The 12,246-nt window shown below is 39.2% G+C and overlaps 1 protein-coding gene across 2 annotated transcripts in view; it reads right to left on the reverse strand.

Moving 5' to 3' along the window:
• TMTC1 (transmembrane O-mannosyltransferase targeting cadherins 1) overlaps window positions 1-12,246 on the reverse strand; it is a 292,296-nt gene that overhangs the window by 33,124 nt on the left and 246,926 nt on the right. For both annotated transcript variants that reach the window (XM_023209004.2, XM_023209003.2), the window contains one exon: window positions 2,900-3,008. In XM_023209004.2, the coding sequence (XP_023064772.1) occupies window positions 2,900-3,008 (109 nt within the window). The remainder of the gene's footprint in view (window positions 1-2,899; window positions 3,009-12,246) is intronic.

A 12,246-nucleotide genomic window follows, 5' to 3' on the forward strand; every position in this document is an offset into this window, starting at 1 on the left:
ATGTTCTACCATATAATGTCTTTTCAACTCATTAATCTATTTTTCAAATTTGTTAAATCCCCTACTTTGCGCAAACAGATTAAATTTCTCCCTTCAGGTTACAACAGAGTAAGGAACACAATATTAGTTGTCGACAAATCCTACATTCACGGTTTTATTGGCACTGAGGATGGGAAATGATGTTAACAGACAGCAGTACGCTTATAATGAGGGCAAGGCATACCAAATAAGCCTAGTTTCCTTTTTTTGATATTATAGATTCACAGTCTTACATCAGGGGGAGGATTTTGACAGGTGTCTGAAAATGCATCTCAAAACATCCCTGTGGACAAGACTGAGAGAGGTGAGCTAGATGGTAATATAATTCAACAAATTAACAAATGCTTGAATAACTTTACCCAAAGAGTCTGGCATAAGATAAAGGTCAACCTGGAAAGAAGGTTCTGTAGATATGCTGCAGGGCTTCCTAACTGCTACCGATCTTCACAACATTTTTTAAATCAAAGACATAAACTAGTTATTTCACTAAAACTGTTATCAAGTTTGCCAACTGAAAGAGCTGGAAACGGTAGTCAATACACTGTACCGCAGGAAGAAAACGAAAACGTCCTAGAAAATCAGAAATGTCAGGCTGACATCAATACAGAATGTCAGGCTGATATAAATACAGAATGAATCCTTTCATCCAGCTTCTGAAAAACTGCATGCAAAATGGGTGATTTCAGCAGAGTGTAGGAAAGAGCTTTTTGGCATGAGACTGACCTGCAGCCACAATCCATGTGGGCCGTGCATGGGGACAGATGGTGGCAATGAAGGACAGGTCGCTTGACTAAGGGGATGGCTTCACTGTAGGTTACACATTGACCAAGGTTTGTCAATACTGATTTCATACATTCCGAGTGTTCGAAATGTCAGGATGCTGTTAAATAAAGTTGTGCAACCAAGAAATGAATTCATTTGCTACTAAAAAAATGTTAAGCTAGGTGGGTTTTTCTCTAACAGTTTGTGCCTTGCTTGCACATCTGATGCACTCTTTTGTGACTAAATAGTTCAAAACTTAAAGACAGGATATTGAAAGTCAGAGGGGAAGGCAGTCCTGAGTTATGCCCAACAGCTGCTCCATCGTGTTCATGCTCAAATCAACTGCCCAAAGGGGCAGAAAACAGAACTCTTCAATCTTTCAGTTACATTCTTAGATCTCACAGCATTTAACATTCACATGTAGAATAGGAAAGTGCTACAAGATGGAACCTTTGTATGTAAGAAAAGATAATGATCCTAGTCATCGTTTGTTTTTCTCAACAATTGTTCAGAACTTCAACTATGCAAAATGCAATAACTTGATAGCAATTTGCCATTGCAGTTCACAACAGATTAAATTTATCAAGTAATCGATTTTAAATAAGTCATCTGATACTTCTTACACATAACTAAGGACAAAGTATACATTAAACTTCCAACTGCTACAAAATTTGTTAATAGGCTGAATGCAAAGATACTACAGAAGGAACTAAAATAAAGTTCAACATCATTAAACATCTTGATTGTTTTAAAAATGAGCTTAGATGATTAAAACACATAGCCATTCTCATAGAGTCAAATATTCTAATGGTGGCAGAAAGACCATAAACGAATAAATGTGTTTTAGATGGTGATAAATACTATAGGGAAAGTAAGGCAGGACACGGTGGTAGAGAACATCATCGGCAGGGGAAGGTTGCTATTTACAAAGGGTCATCTCAGAAGACCTCTCTGATATAGTAACATTTAGTCAGAAACCAGCATGATACACAAAGCAAGCAGCCAGTCAGGGGCAGGGGGAGGGGCTCATGAAAAGGAAGCGGCTGGGGTGAGGTGAGACAAAGTAATATTGATGCAGCCAGTCCCTGTGTCTGTTTCAACACAAGCCAAGGGCAGCTAAGGACTGCCAGTGTATAGCACAGACCACATCCATGACCATTTTAGCTCACACAATGTACTAAAGCATGCATTAAAATCATCCAACACAGACAGAGGTTTTTAATCTAAAGCCCATCTATCCTACAGGGAGAAAGACCAAAAAAACTAGGTTTATATTCTCTGTCACTTAAATATTCATAGAATGTCCTAATTTTGCTTCTAGCTGGAGACTCCAAAACTTTTTGATGCAAATTGCTCCCTACAAAACTGACATATAGTAGCAAATCACTTATTACCCTTAAGCCAACTGAATGCTGCTGGGCATGTTGCAGAGATGTTGAGTTTGAGTTTTAAAGATAATCTGGCAATTTTATGGTAGCAGAATCTACTGTCTATCAAGGGTACCATGTGTGTCAACAAAACTGTATCATCAATTTAGAGAGAAGACAATTTATATCTGTTTCTCCATAGCAGGAGTTATGCATCTAAGACTCTGAAAACTGGTATCAAATCATTCAGACACGACTGAAAAGGAGGGGATTAAAACACATCTGTTTTATGCCATAAAAAGTGTTCTCTTAGGAGCCTGTCTCACGAGTCTCTATAATATTCTAACTGATGTTAAAACAGAATTTGTAGGATTATCAAATGGCTCCATACTGAGCTCAGAGATCTTACAGCACTAGCAATTCCTCAGAAAAATATTCCAAGTAAGTAGTAATAAAAACAGCAAATATCACGTATTTTTCTTGATAGATTCTGTACCAAAGTGATAGAGAATATATCAATGGCAAATAATGGACCATCTTTGTCTAAAGGCCACCTACACTACACAGAGAGTAGAAAATTAGGCTTGTAATTTCTGTCCAAAAGAAACTGACATAGAGATCGGTTGTCCAATATGGGTTTACAAATTAAATCATTAGTGCAAAAATCTGTGTAACATTAATTTATACATGTAACAATAACATTGAAAAAAACTACTGTGTGAAACAATTACCTGCTCAGCCAATAACGAAGCTAAGCTTGAATATGCATCTGCAAACTCTGGACCATATTTAATAGAATCCTTCAGTAAGGTGATAGCTTCTTCCTTTTTCTCCTGGGACCTATAGAAAATAACGAAGGGGTGGGGGAGAACATCTTTTAATAACATTTTGTTTCAATCCTCTGTGATTAGACTCTAAAAATCTCATTTCTTTTAGCAAAGGTTAGCTGATTCACTCTGGATTTTATTGCAGATGAATTAAACTACACCATCTCAAGGTGTTAACAGTTTCTTTCTGTCTCTGAATTCTCCATGGAAAGAGATGTAAAGATGTAAATTACGCTTCAGGTTATCCACTTTTTTCTACCTTCTATTTCCTGCTGTGTACTCTTCGAGAGTTATAGTCAATATTTTGCAGGTTTGTTAATGAGAAACTTTGATCTTCAGAGGAACAATGTGAGGCACATTGTCTGGGTGGCATGAGAGCCAATTTACAATGATGTGAAGATATGTGGGTCTCTGTAGTACTGGTCACACCACTGCAGGCTGAGCTCCTAAGGGTGGCTATACCTTCCAGTAACAAACCAGGCCAAACTGCCAACGTTCAACTTTGGTTTTATATCTAAGAGAGAAAAGATCCCATAAATAATTTATGAAATTAGAGACTACTGTGACCAGTAGGCTGGTAAAGAATAATGAGACATTTCATCATCATGTTTTTACTGAAAATTGAGGCTAATTCTGTCTTCTTCATTTGGTTCTTCTCCCAGTGATGACACTTCCTTTTAAAGAGGATTCAAGGCCCAAAAGTCATTACCATTTTCTTGGGTAAAAGTTCTCTTTCCTGTTAAATCCAATGAGGAGACATTGGGTCATTATGCTGATATCAATGTCTTTGGGGTCAAAAATGTACAGTATTCGAAGTGATCAAGTTTGCTATTAATACAGTTCCACAGACACTGGTCTCTCGTTAAGTGCTAGACATCGTGATTGTGCAATGAAGAAGAGAATCCTTTGCACTATAGCAAGGACACAGCCTAAAGGTCCTCTCCTCTTTAACAGTTACCAATATAGAGTTGTGTGCTTATGTTTTTACTGTGCATTGATTTAGCAATGACTATGTGCCATATACCCTCATATCTTTTCACATAACATTATTAATGTATTTCTCACAACAATCACATATGGTAAGTATTATCATTCTATTATTATACTCATTTTTCTAATGAGAAATTTTCAATTCCGGGAAGTCAAGTGACTCATCTATGTTTATATAATCAGTCTCCTGAGTGCTCTTCCATCATACCATATCTGCTGATTCTAACTTCTTAGAAATCCACCCCTAATGACCTTTCTGCTCAAAGTATGATTCATAGACCAGTTTCAACAACATCACCTGGGAGCCTGTGAGAAATGCAGAATATCTCAGGCCCCATTCAGACCTATTGAATCTGATCCTACAGTTTCAAAAGATTCCCAGGTGATCTGTATGCACGCTGCGATTTCAGCAGAACTGTCCCATGAGGTATCAAAGGCAGCTGACAGTAGCTCCTGATACAATCCCCTCCATCCCCTATGCCCCACCCCTACAGCTCCAGTTTCTGAGGATGAAGTTACATAGAGGGAAAACTAATATTCACTTCGTAAGTTTGAGTTCTTAAGTGTTAGAAGCAGCTTGTTACATAAGGCAATTTCAACTAGCAGGGAGTTTCCTATAATAGACCTTGGGGAAAAAAACTGCCATGCTTCCAACATAGACCTTGGATTTAACAATTCAATGAAGCAAATATTCATCATTATTGATTATATGTCAAGCATTTAGCTGTTTTTCAGGAGTGGTGGTGGTACTATCCTCTCCTTATTAGGGTCTAACTCCTAATGGGCTCTCGTTCTGCAAAGTCCCCTCCTTGAGAACAGGTATAACACCCGTGTCCTCAGTGGACTGTCCTTGGGATGGCTTTCAAGTTGCATGGTCATAATTAATTTGTATTACAGCTCTCTTAGTGCTTTATTATTGATCCACTCATTTCATGGACAAACATTTAAAGAGTACCCGTAAGACTCCATGGAAGTCCACTACATACACTCAAGTTTCTATTCTAAATATACCTTCATGTAATCCTTCCATTGGCACATGTTTTTTAAATGAAATGTATTTTTGTATCCCACTAATTTGTCTCTTCCTCTAAAAATGCATGAATCTTTAATAACATTAATTTAGAAATCCTCTCAAAGTCCAAAGGAAGATATGGACTTTGAAAACTAAGGCTGAAAATTAAGTCCCTTGGGACATAATTTAGCTTAGATATTCTTTAAATCAGCAGAGAAAAAAAAAGAAAACTCACAATATCTTCATAGCAATGATTTAATGGTTTTCATTTGTCATGGCTCACATCAGTTAGAATGAAAACTTAGACCTTTTACATATGAACTCAGCAAGACGACCACTCAATACAGTCTATGAACCTAAATGCTTAAGGTTGTCCATGAGCATTCATGTGACACAATGGAAAGATTATCATCAAAGTTATTCACCAAGAACCCAGATTCTTGATACAAAACATCATTCTCTAAAAATCCTGTGAGAGACCAACAGACTTTAAAAAAAACACTTCATCATGTAATTAATTTAGTATATGAGTATTACAAGATGCAAAGACTCTGGCAGAGAGGACATTTCTTTTTGGCTGTGTACTCCTGGATGATTCTCCTTTTGCCTGGGAGCCACTGAGTGTTGTTAAGCACCAACGGGTCAGGCTAACAGACATTACATGCCACCTTGAGAGATATTTTTAAATTCTTTTTAAAGAAAGCCCAATAAGTTGATAAGTGGTGATTTGTTTTTGTTTCTAAAAGGGAGAGGAATGAAGAGAATATTTCTTCTATAGCCTCTCTTGCTCACCCGTTTATGGAATAGGTGTGGCTTTGACATAATAACTTAGAGAAGATAATTCATCTAAATAAAACCTTCCTTGGTTATATAGTAATGTGATTACTATGTGAGATTGAAACTTCATTTCAAACTGTTTCTGATGTTAGTAGCATCCCTTTTTCATATCTGTATTATAGCACATGTTTCTCTGATAATTATCCCATATTAAAAATCAGTCCTACAATACTATTGGATTCTTGCAGACTTACTCAGCACCTTACTCAGTTTTGCTTGCTAATGCCTTGGTTCACACATCTGCTTTTAGTTCTTTCGTTCTTCTCCTTTTATTATGTGAAGACAACTGAAAGAACTTTTTCTAGTCCACTACTTTCAGCACATTGCCATATATAAAATTCTTCATTAATGTCCAACTACCTACAGATAGACTCTTAGACTAAAACCCTCTACAATATGGTTCTGACCAACATTCCAAACATACCCAGGTACCCACCACTCCAGTGAAACTGGGTTGCCTTTGGCATCCATTCTGCAGTAACTAACAATGACCTACTCCATTGATAATCTTCACTGCACCTTAAAATCACTGGGTATGCTTTAAAAAAGACTTTAGTGCTCTGAGGCTTGGCCTCTTAATAGGATGCCCTGCACATGAATATGACAATCACCCAGATTTGAGAATTATGGATAGAATCCTAGTAGAGACTGAGATTCAGAGAGCTTTTGTGATTTGCCCTGCTCCTAAGCAAAAAGAAGGGACTAGCCCTAGGTCTTCTGTCTCTCAGCCTGGTGTTCTTGCTGCACCACTTCACAAATGGCTTTTCCCTCCTTCCTATTCAACTCTGGTTCCCAGTGACACCTTCCCTGACTTGCCCAGCTCAAAGGTCCTAAAAACACGTAACAAAACTAAGAACATATGTATACATATATATGACCTTTCTGATATTTCAGCTCTTTTTTTTTTTTTTTTCTATCATCATAGGAAAAATATGGTAGGAAATTGCTACCTAGAAGCCCCATTCTGACCTCTGTATTTTTCTTCTCCAAGACCCTAGTGAAGTACATGCGGGAAACCCTACTGCTGCCTCTTGGGAGGGGGTCCAGTTCCATCTAACAGTGAATGTGCCATGCAGACAAGTTTTTTAAGCTGCATGTTTCGCAATAGTTGTTTCCTGAACATTTAGTCTCTGCCAAGGACCATGCTAAGTAATTTACTCTAATTCTCATGAAGCATTATAAATTTGGCATAATTAGGTCCTTTTCAAAGATTTAGACAAAAATACCAACCACCATCACCCCAAACTAATAAAAAACTAAGGTTTAGAGAGCTCAAGTGATTTGTCCCCATTCACACAGCTTCAATAACACCTGGACTCTAATTTAGAACTTCAAATCTAGACTGTTCCATTGAGGCCACACTTGGCATTTCTGCGTTCACTCACTGAAATGTTATACAATTCCTCTGTGACCACTGGGTCTTAAGTTCCTTCATAGGTGGGACCTACATCTTACTAATCTTACCTTTTTTGCCCCTGTTCCAGAGGCTAGAAAAGTGACTTGTGCAGAGTAGAAATTCAGTAATTGCTGCGTTAGTTTTTCTTTTTTTTCCAAAAAACCGCCATAGTTTTACTATTTATTTCTAGATCTTTGTAAATCTCCTTAAACAAGTTTTCTGATATTTGAATAAAATTTGACAAAAGGTGACAATATGATCCCCCATGTTTCATTTTTGTTTCCACAGTTCTTTAAGTATTATAGATGTGATCCTAAGGAAGGCAGAAGCAGCACAAGCCTAACTTAGAATCATAAGAAAATCAGAAGCACAGCATCCACATGTTGAAAATCTGTTACTTACCAAGCACAACTGCTAAGCCGCCTATCCACCTTATCACTACATGGTACTTAAAAGCACAGACTCAAAAACCAGAAGGACTGGCTTCTGACTCTACATCTAACACTTACTAGCTGTGTTTCCTTAGGCAAATTATCTGACCCCCATGCGTCTCTGGCACACGGTAGGTACTGCTTATGTTTTGGCTTTTATTATTAACTCATTTAATGTTTTAAAAATCACCCATTGAAACCTATCTCCTCTATTCTTTTCTTAATTTTTAAAACCAAGGAGAATGTGGTGTTTTTGATACAGTCTCTCCTAAATAATATCTTTCCACATTTTAAACTATTCATAAAAAGTTTAGGTTACACATAAGAGTAATTTTTCTTTGTGTCTGATACCACAATAGATTTTTATTTGTTTATTTGTTTGTTTTTGTGAGACTGAATCTCGCTCTGTTGCCGGACTGGAGTGCAGTGGCGCAATCTCGGCTCACTAAAATCTCCATCTCCTGGGTTCGAGCGATTCTCCTGCCTCAGCCTCCCAAGTAGCTGGGATTATAGGTGTGTGCCACCACGCCCAGTTAACTTTTGCATTTTTAGTAGAGACGGGGTGTCGCCATGTTGGCCAGGATGGTCTCGATCTCTTGACCTCGTGGTCTGCCTGCCTCGGCCTCCCAAAGTGCTAGGATTACAGGTGTGAGCCACTACGCCTAGCCCCACAATAGATTTTTAATCTAATAATCATCATATCTAAATTCATAGCATTGTATTAAATGTAATTTAGCCATTTAGACTGAATTGACAGGTCAATTTCAAAGAGGAAAAATATTAAAATAACTTTTTTTCTCTGAACTGACCAAGTCCACGGGTCATTTTTCTGAGTTATATTGAAAGCCCGGGTTAACTATCCCATAATTGGTGAAAAATAGATAAAATCGAACATCAGCATATTATCTTGTCCAATCAGGCATAGACACACTTGATTTTGGAGTCACACGAAAGAAAACTCTGAATCCTTTTAATAACTCATGTGATACTAAAGACACTAAGAGCAACAAGGACTGTCAGAGTTTCTGGTAGGGGGTCCAACCGGCACTGATGGAACACTTAGGGATACCTGGATAGGTAAAAAGTGCAGGTAAGCATAAAACTGCTACAGAATTTGGCAATATTATTGCCCTGCAGCATCAGAAATTTCCTTAACAGCTAAACAGCGTCACTAGCTGATGACTGATAATAATCCTCCGTGATCGAAAATATTTTGTCTTTACTTCTCCCTTAGATCAACACTTCTGAAATTCTGGTGCACAAAACTCTCCAGGTGTTTGGTAAAATGCAGAATGCCAGGACTGATAAGATTCAGCACGTCTGGGTGGAGCCCAGGAATCATTAAGATTTTAAACCTCTCAGGTGATTCTGCTTAGCATGGACGTTAGCCCATGCTTTAAGAAACTCTGCCCTGGTTTTGCATGCAGGATTTGCCTGATCAATTGAACCTGCATAGGAGGCTAAATAAAATAGGATGCTGAAAGCTAAAAAAACAGAATAAAGAAGACTTCCCTGGGACAATCTGACCAAAAGAGAAAGGTGGCACTGGCTGGTTAATTTGCCTCAAGAAAGATAATCCTGGATAGCAGGAAATGTGGCAGAATGGGGTTAGGCAGAGTAGAACTCTGGGGATATTGCAATGGGAAGAGGCAGTTTTGTCTCTCATAGGGGATCTATTGTGAATATCCTTGACTGCATATCCAAGTCTTAGCTCCTGTGTTATCCATCACAACATAAATAAAAATCTTCTAGTATTTTGCAGCAAAACTCAGCCCTGTCATGTTTCCCCCAGGAGCTTCCAAAAGGCTAAAAAATTCCTGAGAATGTGTTCCTGGGACCAGTGACATCATCACTGATTTCATAACAGAAACATTAAATTAGATCTTGTTCAGAATGTGCAAATTTTGCCATTAAACACTTGTAGTTTCACAGGGAATCTTCCCTTTGGTTACACAGCATAGGGACTGTTTTTCCTGTGTGTTAAGTAAAAACATTTGCATCATCTCACTTTCATAGCTCCATGTCAGTGACAGATATTTAGCAAAAAGCAAACAAGGTTTTGCCACATTTTTCTTTTAGTAATTAAGGACTGGATCAGTTTGTCAATTTAGAGAACTTTTTGGATTCCTGTCTACAGTCTCATGACATATTCATTTGAACTGAAAGCAGATGCTTGCTTTGAAAAAGTATTGACATTTGGGGAGAATGTAGGAAATGCCAGTAACAGAAATAAATGGATTTGGCGACCCTCTTGGTGGCAGTAAAATTCCCATTAGCCACGGTGAGAACTTGGAACGCTGGGCAGACCTTTTAATTACTATTCCTTTGTCGGGGTGTTTGTTGTTGTTGGATTCAAAACTGATGTTCCTCACAAATGAAAAAGATCAATTTTTTTTTTTTCTTTTTTGGCATATTGACTTTAACAGCTCTTCTAAGAAACTGAATTGTGAAAGTCAAATGGTAAATGTCTGACTGAGATGATCTCTACAGAGCACACATTTTTCTGTGGTTCTACTATCTTTCCTGTACAGAAAGAAAAGAAAATCAGATTATATTCTGTGTAGCTTCCTTTAGATTCAAGTTTACGGAGCACACCTGGGAAATGTAATGGAAATACAGCATCTAGTTTACTAGGGGTTCGCTCTAATTTTTCTGCTTGACTTTTCACAGAAGCCACATGGAACTGGCTGGAGGACACAGATTCATATTATGTGGTTGTAAAGAATTTTTAAAAAATGTTTTTGCCAGGCGCAGTGGCTCACACCTGTAATCCCAGCACTTTGGGAGGCCAAGGCGGGTGGATCACCTGAGGTCAGGAGTTCAAGACCAGCCTGGCCAACATGGTGAAACCCTGTCTCTTCTAAAATACAAATATTAGCTGGGCGTGGTGGTAGGTGCCTGTAATCCCAGCTACTCGGGAGGTTGAATTACTTGAACCCAGGAGGCAGAGGTTGCAGTGAGCTGAGATCGCACCACTGGACTCCAGCCTGGGCGACGGGATCGAAACTCCGACTAAAAAAAAAAAAAAAATTTCAATTCACAGTCACACTCATTAGATAGGGTGGTGCAAAAGTAGCACCGGCCTAATAGTTAACATTCAGAGAATAGGCCCTGCCACCCCCCATCCTACCCTACTCCCACCTGGAAACTGAGAAATGGTAAGATGGAAAGCTTTGACCCTATCTAGTCACAGGGCAGCAGAAATGGAGATGCAGCTCACACACACACCTCACACTGGGGATGGCACACAGTAGGTGCTGAGGAAAGGTTAGTCCTGAGTTCCTCTCCTTTGCTCCTTTGGAACGACTCTTGGTGTCTATCGTCCTCTGGATGAGGTCACTGCTCTGCACCCAGGCAGCACAACACCTGCCCCACTGTGCCTTCCTCTGCATCTGCAGGGCTGGTTCTGTGCATGGAGGTGGGCTGGGATAAACTAGCCCCTAGCCAGCTTCATTTCAAAGTGTATGCAAATACATATGCTAAATCCTTTAGGGATTAAGGGAAAGTGTAACAACAATGCTTCCAGGTAGGGACCTAAAAGGGAAGGCAGCTGAGAATAACTTAATTTAGTCAGGATTCATTTACCCCATAGCTAAATGGATGCTTTGATGATGCAGTTTAATGCATGTCCCTGGGTTTAGGCTCAGGCTTATGGCTGTCTAAATCTCAGCTCTGCCCTCACCAGCTGAATGATGTGTTAGATGCTTCCTCCCTAGGAGCCCCAGTGGCCAAAGAGAACTGTGCTTATTATTAAATAATCTCTACCTCTCTAGGTTCCTGTAAGGGTGGAATAAAAGAACATGAGTGGTGTGCTTAGCAGAGTGTCTGGCACATAGAAGGAGGCAATAAATGCTAGCTCCACTTGTTCCTTTCTCCTCTCCAGCAAGATTCCAAGCTCAAATTTCTACCAGAAGCCTCACACATGGGTTTTTTCCAGCAGAGGCAGGATGCTGTTACAATGTAAGTACTTCCTCTGGAGAGAAAAGGGACTTTCAAGTTCTTCTCTGGTCTTCTTTTGCTTGTACTTCTCAGTTAAGAGACCAGAAACCTGTAGTCACAGTTAAAACCACAGATTCTTACAGCTAGATAGTTCTAGGAGATCACTTGTTCTCATCCTTTGTCTTAAAGAGATGGGGGCCGGACACAACGGCTCACGCCTGTAATCCCAGCACTTCGGGAGGCTGAGGCAGATGGATCATTTGAGGTCAGGAATTCAAGACCAGCCTGGCTAACATGGTGAAACTCCGTCTCTACTAAAAATATAAAAATTAGCCAAGTATAGTGGCACATGCCTGTAGTCCCAGCTACTCAGGAGGCTGAGGCAGGAGAATTGCTAAAACCTGGGAGGTGGAGGTTGCAGTGAGCTAAGATTGGCCCACTGCACTCCAGTCTGGGCGACAGAGCAAGATTCTGTCTCTAAAAAAAAAAAAAAAAAAAAAAAAAAAAAAAGAGAGAAAGGTGGAAACTGAGTCTCAGCAAAGTTTAAATTCCCCTGAGCTGTTCAACTGCAGGGGTAGAAAACGCATTATCTACTTCTGATTCATTATTCATTTTATACCAAGGACCTGAGTTTCAAATTGAAAGT

This window comes from Piliocolobus tephrosceles, chromosome 10 (genome assembly GCF_002776525.5).
Source record: "Piliocolobus tephrosceles isolate RC106 chromosome 10, ASM277652v3, whole genome shotgun sequence".
In the NCBI taxonomy this organism is placed as follows: Eukaryota; Metazoa; Chordata; class Mammalia; order Primates; family Cercopithecidae; genus Piliocolobus; species Piliocolobus tephrosceles.